At 48.2% G+C, this 17,500-nt stretch overlaps 1 protein-coding gene and 1 long non-coding RNA gene across 6 annotated transcripts in view; one reads left to right on the top strand and one right to left on the bottom strand.

The window, feature by feature from the left end:
* The window catches only part of LOC127925288 (trichohyalin-like), a 35,305-nt gene that overhangs the window by 6,417 nt on the left and 11,388 nt on the right, over positions 1-17,500 (bottom strand). Inside the window, exons 7-8 of the mRNA XM_052510152.1 lie at positions 6,953-7,070; positions 5,199-5,315 (exon numbers count right to left, since the gene is read on the bottom strand). Of these exons, the coding sequence (XP_052366112.1) occupies positions 5,199-5,315; positions 6,953-7,070 (235 nt within the window). The remainder of the gene's footprint in view (positions 1-5,198; positions 5,316-6,952; positions 7,071-17,500) is intronic.
* LOC127925293 (uncharacterized) lies at positions 7,349-12,811 on the top strand. Of its 5 annotated transcripts, none has more exons than XR_008120350.1 (4): positions 7,349-7,459; positions 7,492-7,779; positions 10,304-10,620; positions 11,165-11,514. It is a non-coding gene; the product is annotated as an uncharacterized LOC127925293 (long non-coding RNA). The 5 variants fall into 5 exon arrangements; XR_008120348.1 differs by lacking the exons at positions 7,349-7,459; positions 7,492-7,779 and adding exons at positions 7,917-8,086; positions 8,183-8,374 and having other exon boundaries at positions 10,272-10,620; XR_008120349.1 differs by lacking the exons at positions 7,349-7,459; positions 7,492-7,779 and adding exons at positions 8,038-8,374; positions 12,755-12,811 and having other exon boundaries at positions 10,272-10,620; positions 11,165-11,264.

Here is a 17,500-nt window from a genome sequence, read left to right as displayed (position 1 = left end):
CACTGTAGTAACTATTACACTCAACTGAACGACTTGATTAGTTTAGTGTTAGCTAGCTACATAGCTGTCTTTGTATCCAAGATAATTGTGTAGTTTAGAGTGTGTAGTCTTGGAGTGATTATCTTAATTTACCGAGGTTAGCTAGCCAGCTATTTTGTCGTCCTTAACGTAGGAGACTCTGCTAGCTAGCCAACAGCTAACAGCTAACAGCTAGCCAACGTCTACTGAATAGAACTCAACAACCCGGTCGCATTCACAGGTAGTATCACATTTTCATTTCATTTCATTACAGTACAACGGTTTGATTTGTTTGATCGTAGCTAGCTACATAGCTAGCTACATAGCCGTCTTTTGTATCAAAGATAATTGTGTAGTCTAGAGCGATTTTCTAGGTTAGCTAGCCAGCTATTGTCGTTCTTTTACGCAACGTAACGTAAACAACACTGCTAGCTAGCCAGCTAGCCCCCGAATAGCAGCACTGCAGAAACTATTACACTCAACGGAACGACTTGATTAGTGTAGTGTCAACAACGCAGCTACTGCCAGCTAGCCTACTTCAGCAGTACTGTATCATTTTAATCATTTTAGTCAATAAGATTCTTGCTACGTAAGCTTAACTTTCTGAACATTCGAGACGTGTAGTCCACTTGTCATTCCAATCTCCTTTGCATTAGCGTAGCCTCTTCTGTAGCCTGTCAACTATGTGTCTGTCTATCCCTGTTCTCTCCTCTCTGCACAGACCATACAAACGCTCCACACCGCGTGGCCGCGCCACCCTAATCTGGTGGTCCCAGCGCGCACGACCCACGTGGAATTCCAGGTCTCCGGTAGCCTCTGGAACTGCCGATGCCAAGGCAGAGTTCATGCGGCCAACAAAACATGGATCAGACAACACTTCATCTTTCTCTTCGTCCGCCCAGCCTATGGTGGCACTCCTCCAGTCCTCGTCTATGTTAACCATGCTTCACAGTTACCAGCCCTTTCAACTTAACATCCTTATCATTTATCGCCCTCCAGGTTCCCTCGGAGAGTTCATCAATGAGCTTGATACCTTGATAAGCTCCTTTCCTGAGGACGGCTCACCTCTCACAGTGCTGGGCGACTTTAACCTCCCCACGTCTACCTTTGACTCATTCCTCTCTGCCTCCTTCTTTCCACTCCTCTCCTCTTTGACCTCACCCTCTCACCTTCCCCCTACTCACAAGGCAGGCAATACGCTCGACCTCATCTTTACTAGATGCTGTTCTTCCACTAACCTCATTGCAACTCCCCTCCAAGTCTCCGACCACTACCTTGTATCCTTTTCCCTCTCGCTCTCATCTAACACCTCCCACACTGCCCCTACTCGGATGGTATCGCGCCGTCCCAACCTTCGCTCTCTCTCCCCGCTACTCTCTCCTCTTCCATCCTATCATCTCTTCCCTCTGCTCATACCTTCTCCAACCTATCTCCTGATTCTGCCTCCTCAACCCTCATCTCCTCCTTACTGCATCCTTTGACTCCCTATGTCCCCTATCCTCCAGGATGGCTCGGTCCTCCCTCCCGCCCCCGTGGCTCGACGACTCATTGCGAGCTCACAGAACAGGGCTCCGGGCAGCCGAGCGGAAATGGAGGAAAACTCGCCTCCTGCGGACCTGGCATCCTTTCACTCCCTCCTCTCTACATTTTCCTCCTCTGTCTCTGCTGCTAAAGCCACTTTCTACCACTCCAAATTCCAAGCATCTGCCTCTAACCCTAGGAAGCTCTTTGCCCCCCCTCCGCCCTCCCCTCTGCAGATGACTACGTCAACCATTTTGAAAAGAAGGTCGACGACATCCGATCCTCGTTTGCTAAGTCAAACGGCACCGCTGGTTCTGCTCACACTGCCCTACCCTGTGCTCTGACCTCTTTCTCCCTCTCTCTCCAGATGAAATCTCGCGTCTTGTGACGGCCGGCCGCCCAACAACCTGCCCGCTGACCCTATCCCCTCCTCTCTTCTCCAGACCATTTCCGGAGACCTTCTCCCTTACCTCACCTCGCTCATCAACTCATCCCTGACCGCTGGCTACGTCCCTTCCGTCCTCAAGAGAGCGAGAGTTGCACCCCTTCTGAAAAAACCTACACTCAATCCCTCCGATGTCAACAACTACAGACCAGTATCCCTTCTTTCTTTTCTCTCCAAAACTCTTGAACGTGCCGTCCTTGGCCAGCTCTCCCGCTATCTCTCTCTGAATGACCTTCTTGATCCAAATCAGTCAGGTTTCAAGACTAGTCATTCAACTGAGACTGCTCTTCTCTGTATCACGGAGGCGCTCCGCACCGCTAAAGCTAACTATCTCCCTCTGCTCTCATCCTTCTAGACCTATCGGCTGCCTTCGATACTGTGAACCATCAGATCCTCCTCTCCACCCTCTCCGAGTTGGGCATCTCCTCGCGGCCCACGCTTGGATTGCGTCCTACCTGACAGGTCGCTCCTACCAGGTGGCGTGGCGAGAATCTGTCTCCTCACCACGCGCTCTCACCACTGGTGTCCCCCAGGGCTCTGTTCTAGGCCCTCTCCTATTCTCGCTATACACCAAGTCACTTGGCTCTGTCATAACCTCACATGGTCTCTCCTATCATTGCTATGCAGACGACACACAATTAATCTTCTCCTTTCCCCTTCTGATGACCAGGTGGCGAATCGCATCTCTGCATGTCTGGCAGACATATCAGTGTGGATGACGGATCACCACCTCAAGCTGAACCTCGGCAAGACGGAGCTGCTCTTCCTCCCGGGAAGGACTGCCCGTTCCATGATCTCGCCATCACGGTTGACAACTCCATTGTGTCCTCCTCCCAGAGCGCTAAGAACCTTGGCGTGATCCTGGACAACACCCTGTCGTTCTCAACTAACATCAAGGCGGTGGCCCGTTCCTGTAGGTTCATGCTCTACAACATCCGCAGAGTACGACCCTGCCTCACACAGGAAGCGGCGCAGGTCCTAATCCAGGCACTTGTCATCTCCCGTCTGGATTACTGCAACTCTCTGTTGGCTGGGCTCCCTGCCTGTGCCATTAAACCCCTACAACTCATCCAGAACGCCGCAGCCCGTCTGGTGTTCAACCTTCCCAAGTTCTCTCACGTCACCCTCCCTCCGCTCTCTCCACTGGCTTCCAGTTGAAGCTCGCATCTGCTACAAGACCATGGTGCTTGCCTACGGAGCTGTGAGGGGAACGGCACCTCAGTACCTCCAGGCTCTGATCAGGCCCTACACCCAAACAAGGGCACTGCGTTCATCCACCTCTGGCCTGCTCGCCTCCCTACCACTGAGGAAGTACAGTTCCCGCCAGCCCAGTCAAAACTGTTCGCTGCTCTGGCCCCCAATGGTGGAACAAACTCCCTCACGACGCCAGGACAGCGGAGTCAATCACCACCTTCCGGAGACACCTGAAACCCCACCTCTTTAAGGAATACCTAGGATAGGATAAGTAATCCTTCTCACCCCCCTTTAAGATTTAGATGCACTATTGTAAAGTGACTATTCTACTGGATGTCATAAGGTGAATGCACCAATTTGTAAGTCGCTCTGGATAAGAGCGTCTGCTAAATGACTTAAATGTAATGTAAATGTAAACCAAGCTGTTTACCTATTGCAGATTCGGTCTTCCCAGCCTGGTGCAGGTCTACAATTTTGTTTTTGGTGTCCTTTGACAACTTTTTGGTCTTGGTCATAGTGGAGTTTGGAGTGTGACTGTTTGAGGTTGTGGACAGGTGTCTTTTATACTGATAATGTTCAAACAGGTGCCATTAACACAGGTAACGAGTGGAGGACAGAGGAGCCTCTTAATTAAAGATCGGGTGCATTTTTTTCAACTTTTTGTTAAAAATCGTGCAAAATTTCAACGGCCTGCTACTCATGCCAGGAATATAGTATATGCATATGATTAGTATGTGTGGATAGAGAACACTCTGAGGTTTCTAGACCTGGTTAAAGCATGTCTGTGGCTATAACAGAACGTGTGTAGCAGGCAAAACCCCAAGGAAAAACTGTTCACAAAAATATATATATATATCCCTCCGCGAGGTCCCTGTATTGTCTATGGAAAATAGATAGCGTCCAGTTTACAGTTCCTACAGCTTCCACACGATGTCGCCAGTCTTGGCAATTGGGTTGAAGTTAATCCTTGGTGAAATGAGAAATAAGCACTTCCTGTCATCGGGTACACAGGAGGAAGTTTTTGAAAGAGAGAATATCGAACAAGATTTCAAGACCTGCTGCTATTGAATACAGATCGCCCCGTGATCAACTTGATCGATTATTAACGTTTACTAAAGTTGGATTACAAAAGTAGTGTTTTAGCAAAGTTTATAGGCAACTTTTTTAATTTAAAAAAATTACGTTGCGTTTTGGAAAGCTGTTTTTTTCTGGATCAGACGGGCTTCATAAATGGACATTTTGGGTATACATGGACGGAATTAATCGAAAAAAAGGACCAATTGTGATGTTTATGGGACATATAGGAGTGCCAACAAAGAAGCTCATCAAAGGTATTTTTTATATTTTATTTCTGCGTTTTGTGTAGCGCCGGCTACGCTAATTCTTTTGTTTACAACTCGTTCCGGTATTTCGGGGGGGTGCATGCTATCAGATAATAGCTTCTCATGCTTTCGCGGACAGGCATTTTAAATCATCTGACATGTTGGCTAGATTCACAACGAGTGTAGCTTTACAGTACCCTGCATGTGTGTTTTAATGAAAGTTTGAGTTTTATCGAGTACTATTAGCATTTGGCGTTGCACATTTCCATTTCCTGTTGGCGAGGTGAGACGCTGGCGTCTCAGTGGCTCTAAGAGGTTATTAAAGAAGAAGTTACAGGTCTGTGAGAGCCAGAAATCTTGCTTGTTTGTTGGTGACCAAATACCTATTTTCCACCATAATTTGCAAATAAATTCATTAAAAATCCTACAATGTGATTTTCTGGATTTTTTTTCTCATTTTGTCTGTCATAGTTGAAGTGTACCTATGATGAAAATTACAGGCCTCTCTCATCTTTTTAAGTGGGAGAACTTAGTGACTATGTGTGAGTGAGTGAGTGAGTGAGTGAGTGAGTGAGTGAGTGAGTGAGTGAGTGAGTGAGTGAGTGAGTGAGTGAGTGAGTGAGTGAGTGAGTGAGTGAGTGTGTGTGAGAGTGACTATGTGTGTGTGTGTGTGTGGGGGTGGGTGTGTGAGTGTGAACCTGCAGCTGCTCTCTCAGTCTCTGGTTCATGTCTCTGGTCTCCTGCACCTCCCTCCGCAGCCTGTCAATCTCGCTGTCGTCATGGTGACCCTCTGCTGGCCCCGCCTTCCTCTCCACCTACAACAGGAAGTTAGCTCACTCAAACAGGGCATGATTCAACTGTCTTGTTAGTTTAAGGGTTCGATGTAAAAAATATATTTCCCACCTCCTAACTGCCCCCCTAGACATCTCAGATCAATAGTGAGGTTAGATCAGTCCCCCCCCAGACATCTCAGATCAATAGTGAGGTTAGAACAGATCCCCCAGACATCTCAGATCAATAGTGAGGTTAGATCAGATTCCCCCCAGACATCTCAGATCAATAGTGAGGTTAGATCAGTCCCCCCAGACATCTCAGATCAATAGTGGGGTTAGAACAGATCCCCCCAGACCCCTCAGATCAATAGTGAGGTTAGATCAGATCCCCCCAGACATCTCAGATCAATAGTGAGGTTAGATCAGATCCCCCAGACATCTCAGATCAATGGTGGGGTTAGAACAGATCCCCCAGACATCTCAGATCAATAGTAAGGATAGATCAGATCCCCCCCCCCAGACATCTCAGATCAATAGAGGTTAGATCAGATCCCCCCAGACATCTCAAATCAATAGTGAGGATAGATCAGACCCCCCCTCCAGACATCTCAGATCAATAGTGAGGATAGATCAGATCCCCCCCCAGACATCTCAGATCAATGGTGGGGTTAGAACAGATCCCCCCAGACATCTCAGATCAATAGTAAGGATAGATCAGATCCCCCCAGACATCTCAGATCAATAGTAAGGATAGATCAGATCCCCCCCTCCCCAGACCTCTCAGATCAATAGTGGGTTAGAACAGATCCCCCAGACATCTCAGATCAATAGTAAGGATAGATCAGATCCCCCCCCAGACATCTCAGATCATCTCAGATCAATCTCAGATCAATAGTAAGATAGATCAGATTCCCCCCAGACATCTCAGATCAATAGTAAGGATAGATCAGATCCCCCTCTCCCCCAGACATCTCAGATCAATAGAGGTTAGATCAGATCCCCCAGACATCTCAAATCAATAGTAAGGTTAGAACAGATCCCCCTCCAGACATCTCAGATCAATAGTGAGATTAGATCAGACCCCCCCAGACATCTCAGATCAATAGTGAGGTTAGAACAGATCCCCCCTCCAGACATCTCAGATCAATAGTGAGATTAGATCAGACCCCCCCAGACATCTCAGATCAATAGTGAGGTTAGAACAGATCCCCCCTCCAGACATCTCAGATCAATAGTGAGATTAGATCAGACCCCCCCAGACATCTCAGTAGATTACCTTTGATTGGTGATTGGCTAGTTGAGTAGATCATCTGTGATTGGCTAGTTGAGTAGATTACCTGTGATTTGTGATTGGCTAGTTGAGTAAATTACCTGTGATTGGTGATTGGCTAGTTAAGTAAATTACCTGTGATTGGTGATTGGCTAGTTGAGTAAATTACCTGTAATTGGTGATTGGCTAGTTGTGTAAATTACCTGTGATGGGTGATTGGCTAGTTGAGTAGATTACCTGTGATTGGTGATTGGCTAGTTGAGTAAATTACCTGTGATTGGTGATTGGCTAGTTGAGTAAATTACCTGTGATTGGTGATTGGCTAGTTGAGTAAATTACCTGTGATTGGTGATTGGCTAGTTGAGTAAATTATCTGTGATTTTGGTGATTGGCTAGTTGAGTAGATTACCTGTGATTGGAGATCGGCTAGTTGAGTCTGCAGCTCCTGCTCTCTCTGGTTGCTCGTGGCAACAGCCGCATCAAGCTCCGCCTTAAGCTCCGCCCTCAGGCGCTCCTCACACTCTGACCTGGAGACACACACACACACACACACACACAATATGTAAAAATGTGTGACCACACTGCAGAATATAATTATGACCCCGTGGCAACAACAGTGGATCGGCAGGTAGCCTAGTGGTTAGAGTGTAGAGGAGGTAGGTAGCCTAGTGGTTAGAGTGTAGAGGAGGTAGGTAGCCTAGTGGTTAGAGTGTAGAGGAGGTAGGTAGCCTAGTGGTTAGAGTGTAGAGGAGGTAGGTAGCCTAGTGGTTAGAGTGTAGAGGAGGTAGGTAGCCTAGTGGTTAGAGTGTAGAGGAGGTAGGTAGTCTAGTGGTTAGAGTGTAGAGGAGGTAGGTAGCCTAGTGGTTAGAGTGTAGAGGAGGTAGGTAGCCTAGTGGTTAGAGTGTAGAGGAGGCAGGTAGCCTAGTGGTTAGAGTGTAGAGGAGGCAGGTAGTCTAGTGGTTAGAGTGTAGAGGAGGCAGGTAGCCTAGTGGTTAGAGTGTAGAGGAGGTAGGTAGCCTAGTGGTTAGAGTGTAGAGGAGGTAGGTAGCCTAGTGGTTAGAGTGTAGAGGAGGTAGGTAGTCTAGTGGTTAGAGTGTAGAGGAGGTAGGTAGCCTAGTGGTTAGAGTGTAGAGGAGGTAGGTAGCCTAGTGGTTAGAGTGTAGAGGAGGTAGGTAGTCTAGTGGTTAGAGTGTAGAGGAGGCAGGTAGCCTAGTGGTTAGAGTGTAGAGGAGGCAGGTAGCCTAGTGGTTAGAGGAGGCAGGTAGTCTAGTGGTTAGAGTGTAGAGGAGGTAGGGAGCCTAGTGGTTAGAGTGTAGAGGAGGTAGGTAGCCTAGTGGTTAGAGTGTAGAGGGAGGTAGGTAGCCTAGTGGTTAGAGTGTAGAGGAGGTAGGTAGTCTAGTGGTTAGAGTGTAGAGGAGGCAGGTAGTCTAGTGGTTAGAGGAGGCAGGTAGTCTAGTGGTTAGAGTGTAGAGGAGGCAGGTAGTCTAGTGGTTAGAGTGTAGAGGAGGTAGGTAGTCTAGTGGTTAGAGTGTAGAGGAGGTAGGTAGCCTAGTGGTTAGAGTGTAGAGGAGGTAGGTAGCCTAGTGGTTAGAGTGTAGAGGAGGTAGGTAGCCTAGTGGTTAGAGTGTAGAGGAGGTAGGTAGTCTAGTGGTTAGAGTGTAGAGGAGGTAGGTAGCCTAGTGGTTAGAGTGTAGAGGAGGTAGGTAGTCTAGTGGTTAGAGTGTAGAGGAGGCAGGTAGTCTAGTGGTTAGAGTGTAGAGGAGGTAGGTAGCCTAGTGGTTAGAGTGTAGAGGAGGTAGGTAGCCTAGTGGTTAGAGTGTAGAGGAGGTAGGTAGCCTAGTGGTTAGAGTGTAGAGGAGGTAGGTAGCCTAGTGGTTAGAGTGTAGAGGAGGTAGGTAGCCTAGTGGTTAGAGTGTAGAGGAGGTAGGTAGCCTAGTGGTTAGAGTGTAGAGGAGGTAGGTAGCCTAGTGGTTAGAGTGTAGAGGAGGTAGGTAGTCTAGTGGTTAGAGTGTAGAGGAGGTAGGTAGCCTAGTGGTTAGAGTGTAGAGGAGGTAGGTAGCCTAGTGGTTAGAGTGTAGAGGAGGTAGGTAGCCTAGTGGTTAGAGTGTAGAGGAGGTAGGTAGTCTAGTGGTTAGAGTGTAGAGGAGGTAGGTAGCCTAGTGGTTAGAGTGTAGAGGAGGTAGGTAGCCTAGTGGTTAGAGTGTAGAGGAGGCAGGTAGCCTAGTGGTTAGAGTGTAGAGGAGGCAGGTAGTCTAGTGGTTAGAGTGTAGAGGAGGCAGGTAACCTAGTGGTTAGAGTGTAGAGGAGGTAGGTAGCCTAGTGGTTAGAGTGTAGAGGAGGTAGGTAGCCTAGTGGTTAGAGTGTAGAGGAGGTAGGTAGTCTAGTGGTTAGAGTGTAGAGGAGGTAGGTAGCCTAGTGGTTAGAGTGTAGAGGAGGTAGGTAGCCTAGTGGTTAGAGTGTAGAGGAGGTAGGTAGTCTAGTGGTTAGAGTGTAGAGGAGGCAGGTAGCCTAGTGGTTAGAGTGTAGAGGAGGCAGGTAGCCTAGTGGTTAGAGGAGGCAGGTAGTCTAGTGGTTAGAGTGTAGAGGAGGTAGGGAGCCTAGTGGTTAGAGTGTAGAGGAGGTAGGTAGCCTAGTGGTTAGAGTGTAGAGGAGGTAGGTAGCCTAGTGGTTAGAGTGTAGAGGAGGTAGGTAGTCTAGTGGTTAGAGTGTAGAGGAGGCAGGTAGCCTAGTGGTTAGAGGAGGCAGGTAGTCTAGTGGTTAGAGTGTAGAGGAGGCAGGTAGTCTAGTGGTTAGAGTGTAGAGGAGGTAGGTAGTCTAGTGGTTAGAGTGTAGAGGAGGTAGGTAGCCTAGTGGTTAGAGTGTAGAGGAGGTAGGTAGCCTAGTGGTTAGAGTGTAGAGGAGGTAGGTAGCCTAGTGGTTAGAGTGTAGAGGAGGTAGGTAGTCTAGTGGTTAGAGTGTAGAGGAGGTAGGTAGCCTAGTGGTTAGAGTGTAGAGGAGGTAGGTAGCCTAGTGGTTAGAGTGTAGAGGAGGCAGGTAGCCTAGTGGTTAGAGTGTAGAGGAGGCAGGTAGTCTAGTGGTTAGAGTGTAGAGGAGGCAGGTAACCTAGTGGTTAGAGTGTAGAGGAGGTAGGTAGCCTAGTGGTTAGAGTGTAGAGGAGGTAGGTAGCCTAGTGGTTAGAGTGTAGAGGAGGTAGGTAGCCTAGTGGTTAGAGTGTAGAGGAGGTAGGTAGCCTAGTGGTTAGAGTGTAGAGGAGGTAGGTAGTCTAGTGGTTAGAGTGTAGAGGAGGTAGGTAGCCTAGTGGTTAGAGTGTAGAGGAGGTAGGTAGCCTAGTGGTTAGAGTGTAGAGGAGGTAGGTAGTCTAGTGGTTAGAGTGTAGAGGAGGCAGGTAGCCTAGTGGTTAGAGGAGGCAGGTAGTCTAGTGGTTAGAGTGTAGAGGAGGTAGGGAGCCTAGTGGTTAGAGTGTAGAGGAGGTAGGTAGCCTAGTGGTTAGAGTGTAGAGGAGGTAGGTAGCCTAGTGGTTAGAGTGTAGAGGAGGTAGGTAGTCTAGTGGTTAGAGTGTAGAGGAGGCAGGTAGCCTAGTGGTTAGAGTGTAGGAGGCAGGTAGTCTAGTGGTTAGAGTGTAGAGGAGGCAGGTAGTCTAGTGGTTAGAGTGTAGAGGAGGAAGGTAGCCTAGTAGTTAGAGTGTAGAGGAGGTAGGTAGCCTAGTGGTTAGAGTGTAGAGGAGGTAGGTAGTCTAGTGGTTAGAGTGTAGAGGAGGCAGGTAGTCTAGTGGTTAGAGTGTAGAGGAGGTAGGTAGCCTAGTGGTTAGAGTGTAGAGGAGGCAGGTAGTCTAGTGGTTAGAGTGTAGAGGAGGCAGGTAGCCTAGTGGTTAGAGTGTAGAGGAGGCAGGTAGTCTAGTGGTTAGAGTGTAGAGGCGGCAGGGTAGCCTAGTGGTTAGAGTGTAGAGGAGGTAGGTAGCCTAGTGGTTAGAGTGTAGAGGAGGCAGGTAGCCTAGTGGTTAGAGTGTAGAGGAGGCAGGTAGTCTAGTGGTTAGAGTGTAGAGGAGGCAGGTAGTCTAGTGGTTAGAGTGTAGAGGAGGTAGGTAGCCTAGTGGTTAGAGTGTAGAGGAGGTAGGTAGCCTAGTGGTTAGAGTGTAGAGGAGGTAGGTAGCCTAGTGGTTAGAGTGTAGAGGAGGTAGGTAGCCTAGTGGTTAGAGTGTAGAGGAGGCAGGTAGTCTAGTGGTTAGAGTGTAGAGGAGGCAGGTAGTCTAGTGGTTAGAGTGTAGAGGAGGTAGGTAGCCTAGTGGTTAGAGTGTAGAGGAGGCAGGTAGACTAGTGGTTAGAGTGTAGAGGAGGTAGGTAGCCTAGTGGTTAGAGTGTAGAGGAGGTAGGTAGCCTAGTGGTTAGAGTGTAGAGGAGGCAGGTAGTCTAGTGGTTAGAGTGTAGAGGAGGTAGGTAGCCTAGTGGTTAGAGTGTAGAGGAGGTAGGGAGCCTAGTGGTTAGAGTGTAGAGGAGGCAGGTAGCCTAGTGGTTAGAGTGTAGAGGAGGTAGGTAGCCTAGTGGTTAGAGTGTAGAGGAGGTAGGTAGCCTAGTGGTTAGAGTGTAGAGGAGGTAGGTAGCCTAGTGGTTAGAGTGTAGAGGAGGCAGGTAGTCTAGTGGTTAGAGTGTAGAGGAGGCAGGTAGTCTAGTGGTTAGAGTGTAGAGGAGGCAGGTAGTCTAGTGGTTAGAGTGTAGAGGAGGCAGGTAGCCTAGTGGTTAGAGTGTAGAGGAGGCAGGTAGCCTAGTGGTTAGAGTGTAGAGGAGGTAGGGTAGCCTAGTGGTTAGAGTGTAGAGGAGGTAGGTAGTCTAGTGGTTAGAGTGTAGAGGAGGTAGGGTAGCCTAGTGGTTAGAGTGTAGAGGAGGTAGGGTAGCCTAGTGGTTAGAGTGTAGAGGAGGTAGGGTAGCCTAGTGGTTAGAGTGTAGAGGAGGCAGGTAGTCTAGTGGTTAGAGTGTAGAGGAGGCAGGTAGCCTAGTGGTTAGAGGAGGCAGGTAGTCTAGTGGTTAGAGGAGGCAGGTAGTCTAGTGGTTAGAGTGTAGAGGAGGTAGGTAGCCTAGTGGTTAGAGCGTAGAGGAGGCAGGTAGACTAGTGGTTAGAGTGTAGAGGAGGCAGGTAGTCTAGTGGTTAGAGTGTAGAGGAGGTAGGTAGCCTAGTGGTTAGAGTGTAGAGGAGGTAGGTAGCCTAGTGGTTAGAGTGTAGAGGAGGTAGGTAGTCTAGTGGTTAGAGTGTAGAGGAGGTAGGTAGCCTAGTGGTTAGAGTGTAGAGGAGGTAGGTAGCCTAGTGGTTAGAGTGTAGAGGAGGCAGGTAGTCTAGTGGTTAGAGTGTAGAGGAGGCAGGTAGCCTAGTGGTTAGAGTGTAGAGGAGGTAGGTAGCCTAGTGGTTAGAGTGTAGAGGAGGTAGGTAGCCTAGTGGTTAGAGTGTAGAGGAGGTAGGTAGCCTAGTGGTTAGAGTGTAGAGGAGGTAGGTAGCCTAGTGGTTAGAGTGTAGAGGAGGTAGGTAGCCTAGTGGTTAGAGTGTAGAGGAGGCAGGTAGTCTAGTGGTTAGAGTGTAGAGGAGGCAGGTAGTCTAGTGTTTAGAGTGTAGAGGAGGTAGGGTAGCCTAGTGGTTAGAGTGTAGAGGAGGTAGGGTAGCCTAGTGGTTAGAGTGTAGAGGAGGTAGGTAGTCTAGTGGTTAGAGTGTAGAGGAGGTAGGGTAGCCTAGTGGCTAGAGTGTAGAGGAGGTAGGGTAGCCTAGTGGTTAGAGTGTAGAGGAGGTAGGGTAGCCTAGTGGTTAGAGTGTAGAGGAGGCAGGTAGTCTAGTGGTTAGAGTGTAGAGGAGGCAGGTAGCCTAGTGGTTAGAGGAGGCAGGTAGTCTAGTGGTTAGAGGAGGCAGGTAGTCTAGTGGTTAGAGTGTAGAGGAGGTAGGTAGCCTAGTGGTTAGAGTGTTGAGGAGGTAGGGTAGCCTAGTGGTTAGAGTGTAGAGGAGGCAGGTAGCCTAGTGATTAGAGTGTAGAGGAGGCAGGTAGTCTAGTGGTTAGAGGAGGCAGGTAGTCTAGTGGTTAGAGTGTAGAGGAGGCAGGTAGCCTAGTGGTTAGAGGAAGCAGGTAGCCTAGTGGTTAGAGGAGGCAGGTAGCCTAGTGATTAGAGTGTAGAGGAGGCAGGTAGTCTAGTGGTTAGAGGAGGCAGGTAGTCTAGTGGTTAGAGTGTAGAGGAGGCAGGTAGTCTAGTGGTTAGAGTGTAGAGGAGGTAGGTAGCCTAGTGGTTAGAGTGTAGAGGAGGCAGGTAGCCTAGTGGTTAGAGTGTAGAGGTAGTTCTGCCCCTGAACAAGGCAGTTAACCCACTGTTCCTAGACCAGTTAACCCACTGTTCCTAGACCAGTTAACCCACTGTTCCTAGGCCAGTTAACCCACTGTTCCTAGACCAGTTAACCCACTGTTCCTAGACCAGTTAACCCACTGTTCCTAGACCAGTTAACCCACTGTTCCTAGACCAGTTAACCCACTGTTCCTAGACCAGTTAACCCACTGTTCCTAGACCAGTTAACCACTGTTCCTAGACCAGTTAACCCCCCACTGTTCCTAGACCAGTTAACCCCACTGTTCCTAGACCAGTTACCCCACTGTTCCTAGACCAGTTAACCCCACTGTTCCTAGACCAGTTAACCCCACTGTTCCTAGACCAGTTAACCCCACTGTTCCTAGAGCAGTTAACCCCACTGTTCCTAGAGCAGTTAACCCCACTGTTCCTAGACCAGTTAACCCACTGTTCCTAGACCAGTTAACCCACTGTTCCTAGACCAGTTATCCCACTGTTCCTAGACCAGTTAACCCACTGTTCCACTGTTCCTAGACCAGTTAACCCCCTGTTCCTAGACCAGTTAACCCCCTGTTCCTAGACTAGTTAACCCCCTGTTCCTAGACTAGTTAACCCCCTGTTCCTAGACCAGTTAACCCACTGTTCCTAGACCAGTTAACCCACTGTTCCTAGACCAGTTAACCCACTGTTCCTAGACCAGTTAACCCACTGTTCCTAGACCAGTTAACCCACTGTTCCTAGACCAGTTAACCCACTGTTCCTAGACCAGTTAACCCACTGTTCCTAGACCAGTTAACCCACTGTTCCTAGACCAGTTAACCCACTGTTCCTAGACCAGTTAACCCCCTGTTCCTAGACCAGTTAACCCACTGTTCTTAGACCAGTTAACCCCACTGTTCCTAGACCAGTTAACCCACTGTTCCTAGACCAGTTAACCCCACTGTTCCTAGACCAGTTAACCCACTGTTCCTAGACCAGTTAACCCCACTGTTCCTAGACCAGTTAACCCACTGTTCCTAGACCAGTTAACCCCACTGTTCCTAGACCAGTTAACCCACTGTTCCTAGACCAGTTAACCCACTGTTCCTAGACCAGTTAACCCACTGTTCCCCTGAACAAGGCAGTTAACCCCACTGTTCCTAGACCAGTTAACCCACTGTTCCTAGACCAGGTAACCCCCTGTTCCTAGACCAGTTAACCCCACTGTTCCTAGACCAGTTAACCCACTGTTCCTAGACCAGTTAACCCACTGTTGCTAGACCAGTTAACCCCCTGTTCCTAGACCAGTTAACCCCACTGTTCCTAGACCAGTTAACCCACTGTTCCTAGACCAGTTAACCCCCTGTTCCTAGACCAGTTAACCCACTGTTCCTAGACCAGTTAACCCCACTGTTCCTAGACCAGTTAACCCACTGTTCCTAGACCAGTTAACCCCACTGTTCCTAGACCAGTTAACCCCCTGTTCCTAGACCAGTTAACCCCACTGTTCCTAGACCAGTTAACCCACTGTTCCTAGACCAGTTAACCCCACTGTTCCTAGACCAGTTAACCCACTGTTCCTAGACCAGTTAACCCACTGTTCCTAGACCAGTTAACCCACTGTTCCCCTGAACAAGGCAGTTAACCCCACTGTTCCTAGACCAGTTAACCCACTGTTCCTAGACCAGTTAACCCCACTGTTCCTAGACCAGTTAACCCACTGTTCCTAGACCAGTTAACCCACTGTTCCTAGACCAGTTAACCCACTGTTCCTAGACCAGTTAACCCACTGTTCCCCTGAACAAGGCAGTTAACCCACTGTTCCTAGACCAGTTAACCCCCTGTTCCTAGACCAGTTAACCCACTGTTCCTAGACCAGTTAACCCACTGTTCCTAGACCAGTTAACCCACTGTTCCTAGACCAGTTAACCCCACTGTTCCTAGACCAGTTAACCCACTGTTCCTAGACCAGTTAACCCACTGTTCCTAGACCAGTTAACCCACTGTTCCTAGACCAGTTAACCCCACTGTTCCTAGACCAGTTAACCCACTGTTCCTAGACCAGTTAACCCACTGTTCCTAGACCAGTTAACCCACTGTTCCTAGACCAGTTAACCCACTGTTCCTAGACCAGTTAACCCACTGTTCCTAGACCAGTTAACCCACTGTTCCTAGACCAGTTAACCCACTGTTCCCCTGAACAAGGCAGTTAACCCACTGTTCCTAGACCAGTTAACCCCCTGTTCCTAGACCAGTTAACCCACTGTTCCTAGACCAGTTAACCCACTGTTCCTAGACCAGTTAACCCACTGTTCCTAGACCAGTTAACCCACTGTTCCCCTGAACAAGGCAGTTAACCCACTGTTCCTAGACCAGTTAACCCCCTGTTCCTAGACCAGTTAACCCACTGTTCCTAGACCAGTTAACCCACTGCTCCTAGACCAGTTAACCCACTGTTCCTAGACCAGTTAACCCCACTGTTCCTAGACCAGTTAACCCACTGTTCCTAGACCAGTTAACACACTGTTCCTAGACCAGTTAACCCACTGTTCCTAGACCAGTTAACCCACTGTTCCTAGACCAGTTAACCCCACTGTTCCTAGACCAGTTAACCCACTGTTCCTAGACCAGTTAACCCACTCTTCCTAGACCAGTTAACCCACTGTTCCTAGACCAGTTAACCCACTGTTCCCCTGAACAAGGCAGTTAACCCACTGTTCCTAGACCAGTTAACCCCTGTTCCTAGACCAGTTAACCCACTGTTCCTAGACCAGTTAACCCACTGCTCCTAGACCAGTTAACCCCACTGTTCCTAGACCAGTTAACCCCTGTTCCTAGACCAGTTAACCCCACTGTTCCTAGACCAGTTAACCCCACTGTTCCTAGACCAGTTAACCCCTGTTCCTAGACCAGTTAACCCCACTGTTCCTAGACCAGTTAACCCCACTGTTCCTAGACCAGTTAACCCACTGCTCCTAGACCAGTTAACCCCACTGTTCCTAGACCAGTTAACCCCTGTTCCTAGACCAGTTAACCCACTGTTCCTAGACCAGTTAACCCCACTGTTCCTAGACCAGTTAACCCACTGTTCCTAGACCAGTTAACCCCACTGTTCCTAGACCAGTTAACCCACTGTTCCTAGACCAGTTAACACACTGTTCCTAGACCAGTTAACCCACTGTTCCTAGACCAGTTAACCCACTGTTCCTAGACCAGTTAACCCACTGTTCCTAGACCAGTTAACCCACTGTTCCTAGACCAGTTAACCCACTGTTCCTAGACCAGTTAACCCACTGTTCCTAGACCAGTTAACCCACTGTTCCTAGACCAGTTAACCCACTGTTCCTAGACCAGTTAACCCACTGTTCCTAGACCAGTTAACCCCACTGTTCCTAGACCAGTTAACACACTGTTCCTAGACCAGTTAACCCACTGTTCCTAGACCAGTTAACCCACTGTTCCACTGTTCCTAGACCAGTTAACCCACTGTTCCTAGACCAGTTAACCCACTGTTCCTAGACCAGTTAACCCCACTGTTCCTAGACCAGTTAACCCAATGTTCCTAGACCAGTTAACCCACTGTTCCTAGACCAGTTAACACACTGTTCCTAGACCAGTTAACCCACTGTTCCTAGACCAGTTAACCCTAACCCTAACCCTAACCCTAACCCTAACAAGCAAAGCGTGCACAGAAAGCGTGCACAGAATTTTAAAAAGATATGTTAATTCTGTATTGAGGAAAATTATTGAAAAGAAATGTGAACATTTTTTTTTCACGTAGCATAAGCACTCAGAAACAGACATTTGTTAGCATTAGCATTCTCATAGAGAATGACTGGCGGCGTTAGCTCGTTAGCTTCGTGGCACAACAGACTGCAAATATCCGGATGTTATCGTCATAAAACACTTCGCTAATATGCTAACTGGCTAACACCGCCAGTCATTCTCTATGAGAATGCTAATTCTAATGAACGTAGGTCTCCAAGCGCTTATACAACATTGCTATTTCAAGCATTGATCTTTGATTGATAAGGGATACAGACTATAGATAAATCACCATTAGATACAGTCTAATATGCTAACTAGCTAACACCGCCAGTCATTCTCTATGAGAATGCTAATTCTAATGAACGTAGGTCTCCAAGCGCTTATACAACATTGCTATTTCAAGCATTGATCTTTGATTGATAAGGGATACAGACTATAGATAACGACCATTAGATACAGTCTAATATGCTAACTGGCTAACACCGCCAGTCATTCTCTATGAGAATGCTAATGCTAATGAACGTAGGTCTCAAAGCGCTTATACTACGTGAAATACATCCGTACAGTTATGGATATAACTACTGTTCCCTGTAGGAGGAAACGTGGGTATAGCATACCATGGGCAGTCAACGACCAATCATATAACTACTGTTCCCTGTAGGAGGAAACTATGACTGAACTGAAACTATGATTTAAACTATGACTGTACATAGCCCACCTATAATTTAGCCCAAACAACTACCTCTTTCCCTACTGTATTTATTTATTTATTTTGCTCCTTTGCACCCCATTATGTTTTATCTCTACTTTGCACATTCTTCCACTGCAAATCTACCATTCCAGTGTTTTACTTGCTATATTGTATTTACTTCGCCAACATGGCCTTTGGTTTTGCCTTTACC

This window comes from Oncorhynchus keta, unplaced genomic scaffold, assembly GCF_023373465.1.
Source record: "Oncorhynchus keta strain PuntledgeMale-10-30-2019 unplaced genomic scaffold, Oket_V2 Un_contig_5411_pilon_pilon, whole genome shotgun sequence".
Classification (NCBI taxonomy): Eukaryota; Metazoa; Chordata; class Actinopteri; order Salmoniformes; family Salmonidae; genus Oncorhynchus; species Oncorhynchus keta.
This window is presented reverse-complemented; position numbering and strand designations above follow the sequence as displayed.